This window comes from Sinocyclocheilus anshuiensis, unplaced genomic scaffold, assembly GCF_001515605.1.
Source record: "Sinocyclocheilus anshuiensis isolate Anshui unplaced genomic scaffold, SAMN03320099.WGS_v1.1 scaffold504, whole genome shotgun sequence".
NCBI lineage: Eukaryota > Metazoa > Chordata > Actinopteri > Cypriniformes > Cyprinidae > Sinocyclocheilus > Sinocyclocheilus anshuiensis.
In genome coordinates this window covers 114219-127223 of record NW_015555727.1, presented here as the reverse complement: position 1 = coordinate 127223, position 13005 = coordinate 114219, and the positions used below count along the sequence as shown (strand labels likewise).

The 13005-nt window shown below is 35.2% G+C and overlaps 1 protein-coding gene across 1 annotated transcript in view; it reads left to right on the top strand.

Moving 5' to 3' along the window:
- Positions 1-13005, top strand: part of LOC107672694 (ubiquitin carboxyl-terminal hydrolase 43-like) — an 85499-nt gene that overhangs the window by 60876 nt on the left and 11618 nt on the right. Inside the window, exons 8-13 of the mRNA XM_016466002.1 lie at positions 1386-1497; positions 2476-2579; positions 4722-4799; positions 4939-5068; positions 6899-7244; positions 11612-11770. Of these exons, the coding sequence (XP_016321488.1) occupies positions 1386-1497; positions 2476-2579; positions 4722-4799; positions 4939-5068; positions 6899-7244; positions 11612-11770 (929 nt within the window). The remainder of the gene's footprint in view (positions 1-1385; positions 1498-2475; positions 2580-4721; positions 4800-4938; positions 5069-6898; positions 7245-11611; positions 11771-13005) is intronic.

Sequence of the window (13005 nt, the reverse complement as noted above, 5' to 3'; positions counted from 1 at the left end):
TAGTTAACTAAAACGGAAATGCTAAAATAAAATAAAATGAAAGAATGAATGAATGTTAACTGAAACGAAATTAAAAAACACTATTTCAGGCAACATATCTGATTTGTATTTAGTTTAACTTGATGTACTAAAAAAATTAAATTAAAATGAATAAAAAACTGTATAGACATTTTGAAAAACAAAAACTTGATTTAAATAACAAACTTTAATTCAAAATTAAAATATAAAAGGGTTCAACTTTTTGAAAATCTGGAATCTGAGGGTGCAAAAAAATCTAAATATTGAGAAAATCGTCTTTAAAGTTGTCCAAATTAAGTTCTTATCAATGCATATTACTAATCAAAAATAAGTTTTTATATATTTACGGTAGGAAATTCACAAAATATTTAAAGGTGCTGTATGTAGGATTGACACCGAGTGGTTGAACTAGGTATTGCAGTCCCAAATTCTAAATATTGGAGAGGGTTTTTGTCACCCGGCCCCTCCTCTTCAGACTTGACGCACACGCAGGTTGCCAGATTGTCGACACCAACAGGAACGAGCGCACTTGACGATGAATGAAATGAAATACGCTGTGTTTTCCGCCAACTGGCAACCCGGCGTGCCGAAATACAATTGGGTAAACTGGCAGTGGGCGGGTTTCACAAACCAAAACAGAGCTCGACATTCCGGCCCGGAACACACATTTTCAAAGGAGTCTACAGTCTACTACAGTCTAACTGACTGTAGCATTGTTTTTCAGATAAACAAGTATGTTAAACTTAGCATGTTTCTTAAATACCTGCAAACATATTATGGTATTTTTATGCTTTAGTAGAGTCAAAAACTTACATACAGCACCTTTAATATCCTAATGATTTTTTGGCATAAAAGAAAAATCAATTACTTTGACCCATACAATGTTTTGTTGGCTATTGCTACAAATATACCCCAGCGATGAATGATAAGAATGGTTTTGTGTTCCAGGGTCATATATAGAAATTTGGCTGTCAAAAAAACAAAAAACCTAGTGACAACTAGCCCCGGTCTCCCCTGTATCACATGCATGTATTTAAATAATAATAAAGTTTATTTTAGATAGCACCTTTAAAAGGACCTCTCAAGGTGCTTAATATAAATGCTGAAACACAATGCAATACAAACATGCAAAAAAAAAAAAAAAAATATATATATATATATAATAAATAAATCATCATAAAAAAGCCATCCTAAAGAAATATGTTTCAACTTTGTTTCTACCAGTGTATCTTTTAGACAAACATATTTAAAATGAGCATGTTAACTAAAATATTGTCATTCATATCTTGTGAAGATGATGAATGTGTTACTATGTTATCTGTTTGACTGTATAAACACACACTAATCTGATGTCTGTTCACCTGCAGATTCGGCCCTCCATTTCTGATGAGAGAGGACAGGTCAGTGTCGTGGGACCAGCTACAGCAGAGCATCCTCAGTAAACTCTACTATCTAATGATCAATGGATCACAGGCACATGTAAGATCGACTGCCTATACTCATTTAGCTGATCTGAGCTGTAGATGCAAGAAAATACAAAACATGTGCAAACTTTCAACAGCCCACACCACTAAAACCATCACAATTCAAGCTTTTAAGGTTTCAAAGTAAAGTCTCTCACAAGATTCCATCACTTCCTCTAAAACATTTTCCTCCTTCCTCTTGCATTCTTGTGGTCATTCCTGTTGCTTTTCCGCAGTTGATTGGTTCCCCCTGCTGGATGTTTACAGACACACCAGCCAGAATAAAACAGTGTCAGTGCACATCCAGGGCCTTTCAGTAGGCGTCTGTGGACCCCTGTGGGTCCATGAAGGTACTACAGGTGGTCAGCGAACAGATATTCATTCATTCAGACAAAAGATTTCAAATAAATGAACAGCTTGTTCATCAAAGTTTCATGGTTTCCACAAAAATATTAAACAGCATGACTGTTTTCAACATTGATAGTTATACAAAATGTTTATTGAGCACCAATATCTGTTATTTCTGAAGGATCATGTGACACTGAAGACTGGAGTAATGATGCTGAAAATTCAGCTTTAATATCACAGGAATAAATTATAGTTTAACATATATTCAAGTGGAAGACAGAATTTTAAATTGTAAAAACATTTCACAATATTACTGTTTTATTAGCAGTAAAATTCTTGGTGAGCATAACAAAACAAAAGTATACACAAACACATATATAGCCATTATTTAGCTTTATTTGTAGTGTTTGCTAAGGTAAGCATCACTATTATTATTTTATTGTTGCTTAGTTTTAAATATGTCAGTTTTCATATAATCTGACTTCACTTCTCTGTCTTGATGTTTATAACTAGTTGACAATATCACAATGCCAGTATTGAAGCATTAGTGTAATTGCACCTTCATGGCGTGAATCAAAAGCAACTGCTGAATGTTTTACACCTCTTTGGCCTTTTTCTACCAATGTCTCTATATCTTTTTCATTAGAATTTCAGGGTGTTGTTCAAGATTCGTGTTGTTGGGGGATCTGCAGCTTATAGCTACTTAAATCCTCAAGATGGACGGCCGCTTTATCACCCTGCTGTGGACAGGTAATTTTGTGTGTGTGTGTGTGTGTTCATACAGACATGGATCAGAACAGAATATAAATTGCATCTTTCTCAGAGATGCCAGTAACAGCAATCCAGTTCAGAAGATGTTTTCTAACAAAAGAGGCTCTAAAATAAACAGTTCATATTTTTATATCACATTAAACAAACATTCAATTTAACTTTATTCATTATTCATAGCACCACTTAATAATGCATACTGTATTTACAGGTAAAGGCATCAGGGAAGCTACTGAATTTATGATAAAAAATTTTATCCTAAACATCAAAAGAAACCTCTGAGCTGCCGCCAACGTTTATCACCCTCATAAATTTCTACAGCCCTCGAGGAGCATTTTAAATCACACATGGTTAAATGATGTCCTCAGCCCTCCAAACCTTCAAATATTGTCAGCTGTGTCTTCAAAGATGACATTAATCTCATAATCATTTTAACGTCATCTTGCACATCTTCCTGCTGAAATTCTCTTCATGATTCTCTTGTTCATATTCTAGATGTGCTGCAGTTACAGGTTAAATTTCAATAGCAATAATAGTACTTAATAATCTCACAACAGTGGTGTTTGCTAAGGCAGCTCATTACACACCTCTCTGAAATACTTGATTCTGATTGGTCAGTCGCAACATTCCAAGATGTGTTATTGTGTTATTATATGTGTCATTAAAGTGCCCCTATTATGGGTTATGAAAGGTTCATATTTTGATTTTGGGAGTCCCCAACACCCCAACAACAGGTTGACATGCATGCAAGGTCAAAAAACACTTTCATTGTCTTATAATATGCATTTATTTTTACCTTATTTGCTCAACGACTCCGAAACGATTCGTTTAACGATTCATTTTTGCGAAACCCCTCCAGCGTTTGTGAGCGCAGTGCTGCTTTGTGTACATTCGTTACCGGGGAAACTGCTATTTTTACCGCTCCAAAAGCAGCACCTAGTGGCAAAGAATGAATTTGCATTTTCATTCAGACCAACAAATGGGCAGGCAATATGCTAATGTTTCATGTTGACGTCAACATGAACCGGCTTGGGATTTGTTTTAAAAACGACTCGTTTCAATGATTCATAGTCGACTCTTTCTTTTGAGAGGCAGTAACTTTATACACGGTGCACTTTCAGATTTAAAACTTTGCAGGATGTTTTCATTCACTTAGAGATGTGTTAAACACTGCATGAAAGGTCATTTCCAAAAATCCATAATTAGGGCACTTTAACACACCGTTTATCCGGGTATTTAAGGCCGACGCTTCTTTAACATCTCTCATTTCACATCGCTGTGTTTTCTTGTGCCTCAGTTATCGACTGTATTTACTGTAAAATGAAACTGGAGGACTTCAGTGTTAAAGGGATAGTTCACCCAAAAATGAACATTCTGTCATTAATTACTAAGGGTAGGAATCTTTCGGTACCTCACGATTCGATTCATATCGGTTCTTGGGGTCACAATTCAATTAAATATCGATTCACGATTTTTCATCAAATTTTCTGTGCACTCTGGATGTCAAACGCACCAGTATTCTGATACAAAAACACACCAGTCTATAGTATGGATAGTTCTGACTCAAGAAATCAGTGTTTCCTGTTAACTATTAACTTCCTAATAAATCAAAAATATTTTACACTTCCCATTAGGGATGTGCCTGAATCCGAATACCGTGTTCGGAAAGGAAATGGTATATTTCAATTCTTTCTTTCGCAATTATATTGTTGGATAACTATACTGTATATAAACTGTGGGCATCAGGGGGCCATTACTAATATGCGGGGCATTGAAATCACTTTTGAATGCACACCCTCTTTTCACTTTCACTTTTTCGAGATTCGTGGGTTTGGAATGACACGAGGGTGAGCAATTAATGACTAAATTTTCATTTTTGGATGAACTATCCCTTAACAGTCTTGTTGCCAGAACAATTGTTTTATACACTGTAATGGATTTAAGATAATAAACAGGTAAAATTGTAATGGTAAAAGAAGTTTCTTCTCAAATAACATTTCATGTCCTCGTCATTATTTTTGTGGTTAAAAGCTGTTTAATTAGTAATATGGCTGTATTCACGACTGTGTGTGTGTGAGAAGCTCTTTTAACACAATCCCTTTGGCTTGCTCTTTATCTCCTCAGAGCTCTAAAGCTGTGTGGCTCAGGTGGACCACCGCATGTGAAGCTCATTGTTGAGTGGGAGCACAGAATCAAAGACTGGTAATGCAATCTTTCACTTCCTTTTGAGTACGTGTGAAAATACAGAACATTCTATTCGCACTTGGTTTTAAAGCACGTCAAGCCAACAAAACAAGCGTGATGGTCCAATGACCTGGTGTTACTGTGTGTCTGTGTGCAGTCTGTTTGGTAACATCCAAGAGGAGGTGGTGAAACACTCGGAAAGTGTTCGTGCTCAACAACAACACCACGTTCAACAGCAAAGCTGCACCCTGGATGAGTGCTTTGAGCTCTACACCAAAGAAGAACAAGTAACTCACACAAAAACACATATCGTGCTGAATATTAGCAGCTGAATGCCACAGGAAATCACAACCCAGCATAAAGGCGGCATGAGTGCGAGGGCGATATTGCTTTTATGTAATGATATTCTATAAAAAATGCCAACGAATTGTGAAACATTCCAGTCAAACTGTGCAGTTATAAGAAATGTAAAAAAAAAAATTATATTATAAGATTTGTACAGTTTGAAATGTTTGTTAATTAATTAGATTTATTATTATCATAAATTAAGATACTATATTTTTATTATAATTAATTATAAGATATTATAATTGTGATATATTATTATAAATTATTTTTTGATTATCAAAAATATTATAATTTGTATTATTTTAATAATACTTTTGCATTTAATTTTAACATATTTTTTATCATAATAAATAATATAATTAATTTAAAATAACTCTTGAGCTAGGCCATTAGCAGCTAGTCCATTAGCATATTTGTAGTTTATTCTAAAGATCATTTTACTAATTTGCTTTAGTTATTTTACTAAATGCTTTAGAGATTGCTTTAGCCTTAATAGCCTTTTCCTTATGCATTTTACAAAAATTTCTGACATTTCTTGGAAATCAGGAAATACAAGCATTGTTCTCCCCCACTTTGTTCATAAACATAACCGTGTAAAGCTTTTCAACCAACTTTCATTATAAACATGCATAACAGCTGAGACCTGGAGATTTTCTGAAACACAATATTGTGACATTCCCCTTTCATTCTGCGACACTCTCATGCAGCAGTTGTTTCTGTTTGAAAGATGACAAATACAGGAAAATATTTTTAATGGCAGAAAAAAATGTGCTGTTTATAGTACAATGGAATGGAATCAAGACGTAAGAAGTACGTGCAAATGATTCTTGAGGATTTTAAATCAGTATAACTTGCTTTCTGTGGAACACAAGAGGAAGTGATGTGTCCTGTTCTCCTTCATTAAAACATTTTGTGACCACTGGCTGTCAAGATCCAAAAGGACAAAAACGCTCACTAAAAGCACCATAAAAGTGGTGCTTAGAGATTGTGTACTATATTTTAAGCCTTCTATAGTCTTACAATAGCTTTGTGTGAAAAACAGACCAAAATTTAGGTCATTATTCACTGAAAATATTGCTTTCCAATTTGATTTGCTCTCATTTGTTTGGCAAGTCGTTGACATCAAATCTGTCACATGGAAAGTTTGAATATACGTACACTACTCCAAAATTTGGGGTCAGTAGGGTTTTCTTGATTTTCCACAAAAATATTAAGCAGCACAACTGTTTTCAACATTGATAATAATCAGAAATGTTTCTTGAGCAGCAAAGCAGCATATTAGAATGATTTCTGAAGGATCATGTGACACTGAAGACTGGAGTAATGATGCTGAAAATTCAGCTTTGCCACCACAGGAATAAATTAAATTTTAAAATATATTCAAATAGAAAACAGTTATTTCTGTTCTATATATGTTACTTTAAAAAAAAAAAATAACAGTATTTTTTGACTAATTGCAGCCTTGGCGAGACTTCTTTTGAATCGTAGTTTTAATGCAAATGAGATTTGGATAATATCATCATTTAAATATTTATATATACAGTATATATATAAAAAAAAAACATTAAAAAAGTTCAGACTTTTTCTCTTTTTGAAAGTAATGAAGCTCTTTTCTGTTTATTTTCTTTCATTTAATTAATGCGAGTTATTAAAAAAAAAGGCTATGTGATGAATTCAAATTTGTCAGGACCATTTATTTAGACCAAAAAGCACTCGCATAAAATTTCCTTGAGGTGAGATATCCTGATTTTTCATCCGTGTTTACTTAGCTGGCCCCTGACGATGCATGGAAGTGTCCTCACTGTAAGCAGCTGCAGCAGGGCACGGTGCAGATGAGCCTGTGGACTCTCCCAGACATCCTCATCCTTCACCTCAAGCGCTTCAGACAGGTGGGAGAGTGCCGTAACAAGCTCTCCACGCTGGTGCAGTTCCCCCTCACTGGGCTCGATATGGGCCGCCACATGGTCAAGAGGAGCAACTGTGCCCGACCGCCACCCGGCTGGAAACAACAGGCCCATCACCGGCCCGAAGCCAGCCGACACACGCTGACCTTCCTGTACGACCTGTACGCCATGTGTAACCATCATGGAGGCATGCATGGAGGCCATTACACAGGTGTGTGAGCAAAGGAGAAATGAGAAAATGTGTACAGCCTAGTGCTGTCAAACGATTAATACATACATACGTATACAAACTAAAAGTTTTTGTTGGCATAATATATGTGTGTGTTCTGTGTACATTTATTATGTATATAAAAATACACACACATACAGTATATATTTTGAAAATATTTACATGTCTATATTTATATTCATATACTTTATATTATAAATAAATATATTTAATATTTAAACATAACCTATTTTTCTGAAGTATATTCATGCATGTGCGTGTCTTTATATATACATAATAAATATACACAGTACACATACAACAAAGATTTTTAACTCAAACCGTTGCAGTCTGTCAGTCTTATAATGGAAGTGAATGGGAATCACGGCTTTGAGAGTAAAAAGAAACATACATAAACAAAACCAAATTAAACCCTGCGGCTCGTGACGATACATTGATGTGTAAAGACACAGTTTGTGCAGTTTGTGCAAGAAACTGAACAGTATTTATATCGTTTTTTACCTCTGATTCACGCAATGTCCGAACTGTTCGAACTGTCCTGAGCGGCGGCGCGTCCTTCTGAGCACGTTCTCAACAGCATTGCTTTACAGCGTATCGCAGACTTATAAGTGCATTACCGCCACCTATCTCTCAAATGGACCATTGACACTCCTAATTGAGATTGTAGATAAGAGTGTCAGTGGTCCATTTGAGAGAGAGTTCACGCAGAAATTAAAATTTGCTTTTAATTTACTCACTCTCAGGCCATCCGAGATGTAGGTGACTTTTTTCTTCAGTAGAACAGTAAGTCCTGGTGATTCATAAGATGCAAGGCAATGGCTACCGTCACTTTGAGAATAAAAAAAAAACATATACAGGCAAAACAAAAGTAATAGCCCTGGCTCCTGATGACATATTGAGGTCTTATGAACTGAAACGATTGGTCTGTGCAAGAATTATTTATAACATTATTACCTGAAATCCATAGCAGTTAACAGCAAATTTTCATTTTTGGGTAAACTATCCTTTTAAACAGTAGACCGTGTCACTAGCAATGGGAAGGTCATGGGTTCGATTCCCATGGAAAGCAAGAAATTATAAAATTGTGTACTTTTAATCCAATAGAGGTCACTTTTGATAAAAGGGTCTGCCAAATGCATGTATGTAAACAAATATGTTAACAATGATCCAATCTGTGCCTTTTAGGAAAAACAGATGAGAAAAAATTATACTTAACTGAAAGATAAATGATAAATTACTGAAAGATAAATAAACTCTTTATAAATCTCAAGAGCTAAAACAACAACAACAACAAAATCTAAGCAATAAAAATTAGGGATGCACTGATATTAAAATACAAAATAGCCAGTAATGATTTTCATATGATTATTTGTCTATACCAGGCGTCCCCAAACTATGGCCCGCAGGCCGAATGCAGCCCACCCCCACATATTTTGAAAATGTAATTTTAAATGTATGCTTTACTTATATCATAATTGTATTTGATAATAAAGGTTGGCTTTCAAAATAAAATTTCCCTTAGTTATTAAGGTAGCCTAATTATTTGTTAAATTCACCTACCAACAAAATGGTACGTTCAACATAACGTACCATCGCGATTGATGACACGCGAGCCAGCGAGAAAATTCAGAGACAACAAGATAGCCAAATGGTTGGGAAAGAGAACACTTGTTTCAGAATGCAGGGTATTTAACCAAAAGTGGACAAGTGATATTTTTTTTGTTCAGTGCAAAGAAGTGGCTGTTTGTCTCATCTGTCAAGAATCAGTGTTCAAAGAATACAATCTGCGCAGACACTATGAAACCCGCCACTGAGACATGTATGCTAGCTTGCAAGGCCAAATGAGAGCAGACAAAGTGTCGAAGATAAAAAGTGTACTATCAGCTCAGCAGAATACATTTGTACGCCAAACCCATTTGAACCAGTCATCAGGCCATTCAGTGACGGTGAGTTCATCAAGAAAAGTATGAATGCTGTTGCGGAGGAGGTGTAGCCCGATAAGAAAGACTTCTTCAATGAATTGAGTCTGTCCGGGTAGTTGGGTCTAGACTAGTCTAAGCTGGCCAGCGTCAATACTGGAAGGGCTCGTAGTATGGTTGACGCGTCAAGGGGACTTATTTACCTTATTCTTCACGTAAAAATGGGCGCAACCATTTGTAAATTCTATGGGTCTTATTCGCTTCCAGCTATTTTTAGCTGTACAAAATTGGTGTGTAAATTGCAAATTGGTCTGTCTTACCATATTATTTTAAAGTATTATCTTAATTATGAACACACTGGTTTGTAATGCAAACAGTTTTTACGTTTACTGCATGCTGTTATTCGTCTCGTTATTTCCCTACAGTGACTAATGAACCGAAAGTCTCGCCCATGGGCTTACTTCCGCGTTTAGGAATAAAGGTGGATAGGACGCATGAATAGAGAAATAGAGAAAAGAGGTCTTAACATCACCTCCCGGAACAGAAATGTTGGACGGCCTCAACTTGCAAGGCAAGGGAAAACTAATATGTGACATGTATTCTCACATAAAAGCATTTGAGGTGAAACTAGCACTGCTTGTGGGACAGGTGCAAAAGCAAGAATTCACCCATCTCCTTGTTACCCAAAGCCTCTCAGCTGAGAAACCAGTGGCCCCATTCCCAGCTGAAAGGTCCGTAGAAGCGCTGGAGATGCTGAAGGCAGAGTTTGACGTGCGTGTCCACGCTAAAAAAATCAGCTGTTTCCAGAAACCCTTTGCTGTCGACATTGACGAAGCCCTGCCTTCTTATCAGTTTGAGTTGGCTGAGTTACAGAAGTGTGATGTTCTGAAAGACGCATTTAAGCCCAACGGTCTCATTGAATTCTATGCTGCCTATTCTAGCTTTAGGAGGCATGATAAATACATTTAAAATCGTAATAAAATCTCCACAATAATACTAGTAGTCACTCCGGCCCATGTAATTTTCATAATTTACTATATGTACAATATGTATAATAATGTACAATATGATAATATTGTACATTATATAATGTACATTATTATACATATGTATAATGTACAATATGAAATGTACAATATGAAAAATGTATATTCATTTTGAGATATACTAAAGACTATGTTTGACAGTACTATTAAATTATTAATGTTTTTAAAGATCAAATTTAAGTGCGCATTAGAGGATTGCAAAATTTATCTAAATGTAAAAATGAGCACGTACAATAAATATCCCATATCAGCTGATATTTATAAAATTCATACCACTAATATCACTGATATCTGAAATGGTACTGATATATAATGCATCCTTTAAAAAAATCAGTTTGGGCCCCTCCAAAGATCTCATGCATCCTTTATGATGAGGGTGTTGCACATGGTGGGATCTCGGCCGGATTTATGGGATTATAAATTATGAGGAAAGAACACTTGAAAATCCTTCTGAAATTCGCCATCCCTTCTAGATCCAGAGTGGACTCACATTTCAGTTAAATAATGACCCCAAATATTTCTCAGGGTTCTGCAGCAGCTATTTCAAGCAAGAAGCTTGCATCAGATTGTGTAAGGCAATGCTTTGGTCACTTCTGTCCAATGGCAACCGAAGCACAAAGTTAAAAGGCGATGGGGAAAAAGGTGGCCAAGCGACACAAGGCAGATCATGATGTTCACCCAGGAGGAAAGAGGAAAATATTCCAGCCTCGTTTCTGCACAAACTGATGGATATAACGGCTAGAATTTGCCAAATATAGCAGCCGTCAGGAAAGGAAACTTTGATGAAGCTGAATTAACTTCATACTTCAAAGTACAAGCCGAAATACGAACTATTTTATGTGAGAATTACGTGCTAAAGAATTACACTGCAAACCCTCTTTCTTAATTATTAATATCACTATGAAAAAAAACATCATAAGACTGAGAGTAGTTTGTTTTTCTTACCTCTGTTCTAGTTTTTAAGCATTATAATCATGCTTATGCAATTTAATCTCATGCAAATTTGCTATGTAAAATTTATCTTGTTTAGATATTTTCATGGAAAGCAAGCCAAAAATAATGCTAATGATTAAATAATATGTTTTTAATTATTTAATTAATTTTTTTTATATTTAATTATTTTTTAATATGTCATTTAATTCAATTTAATTTAATTTATCCATTTACCCCAGTGCAGCCTTTTCACAAAATATAAAAACATACACACGTAAAATACATACACCCATTAAAAAAATAATAATAAAATGAAATTTTGCTCTATGTGCCATAAATGAAAATAATAGTGTTGTCCAAATAATTATTGCCCCCAGTGTAAGTATACTTATACATACTTGAGCATGAAGTATAGAGCATAGTGAAGATAATGAGTCTGTGTTTTGAGCAGCATACTGCAGGAACTCAGTGGACGGTCAGTGGTATGCCTACGATGACAGCAGTGTTGAGCCGGTGCCTGAGGGGGAAGTGTGCACACGTGGTGCTTATATCCTCTTCTATCAGAGACGAGATGCCATCCCATCCTGGTCAGCTAGCTGCTCGCCGCAAGGTGAATGCTCTTCTCTGCATCTCTGCCTTAATTGTATACCCACACTACCAAGGGCAAACAAGCAGAAAACATACTGAAGTTTGCATTATCAAGAGAATACAAGAATCTGCCACTGTAGTTTTGTTTAGTAGATCATTTCAGCCTGTCAGGTGTGCCGACTTTTTATGGTTTTCACTTTATACTAAAATAATTTATACAAAATTTATATTTTAGTATTTTTAGTATTATTTTTATATTTTATCATTTATATTTATATACTTTATACTAAAAATATTATTAAAGTTTGACTTCCATTATTAGTATGTTCGCCATTGACTGCTTTTACAATTTTTTTTTTTTTTTACATTTTTTTCCCAAAAGCTCCACTCCACAGAACATAGAAATGCTTTCATGTGTGCTATATCTTTATGGTTTTTATATTAACTTTATATTTAGAAATCTATGACAAATTTTGAAAAATGTTGAAAATCTGTTATTGACTTTGCTAGAATTTTTGCGTTTATTTAGGCGCAGAACATCTTTATGACCACATCAAATGGGAGACTTTTCAGATGCATACTTCAACTTAATCACGATTAGTTTCAGAAAAAATGTGTTATTAATTAGTTCTTTTTTTAATCGATTGACAGCAGTAATTAATTTATTTGCTCATTTATTTTTAATTCTTTATATTTTATTTTATTTATTTTCCAAAAACTCCAATCCACATCAGTAGATAATTTCAGCCTGGTAGTTGCACTATTTTTTTAATGGTTTTCACAAACCATATATACATGTACATATATATATACTTAAATTTCTTATCTTAAGAAATTTATGATTACGTTTTTAAAATCTGATATTTAATTTGTTAGAATGAATTTAGTTTGTCAAAATGCAGTATTGACTGCTTTTATTTTTACTTCACTATTATTTTATTTTAAAAATTCCACTCCTCAGAACACAGAAAAAGCTAATAGTGTAACTTTATCTATTTTATTCAAACAAAGTAGGGCATTCTAGGCTATGAATATATCAATCGGCATCCTTCTGTCTCAAGAGACAATGGAGTATCTGCGCCCGGGTCAGTCTGTTGTGGTATTGCAGTGCCTGCTGTGGCTAAACAGTCCAATACGAGAGCGGCAGAGTCTGTTGCAGTTACTACAGGTGAAGCCTGAGGCTGCTTCTGTGGGCACTGACTCTACTCTCTGCCGTCTGTGCTGCCTTTTCTCCTCCCACTGGTCCTCTCTCTTTCC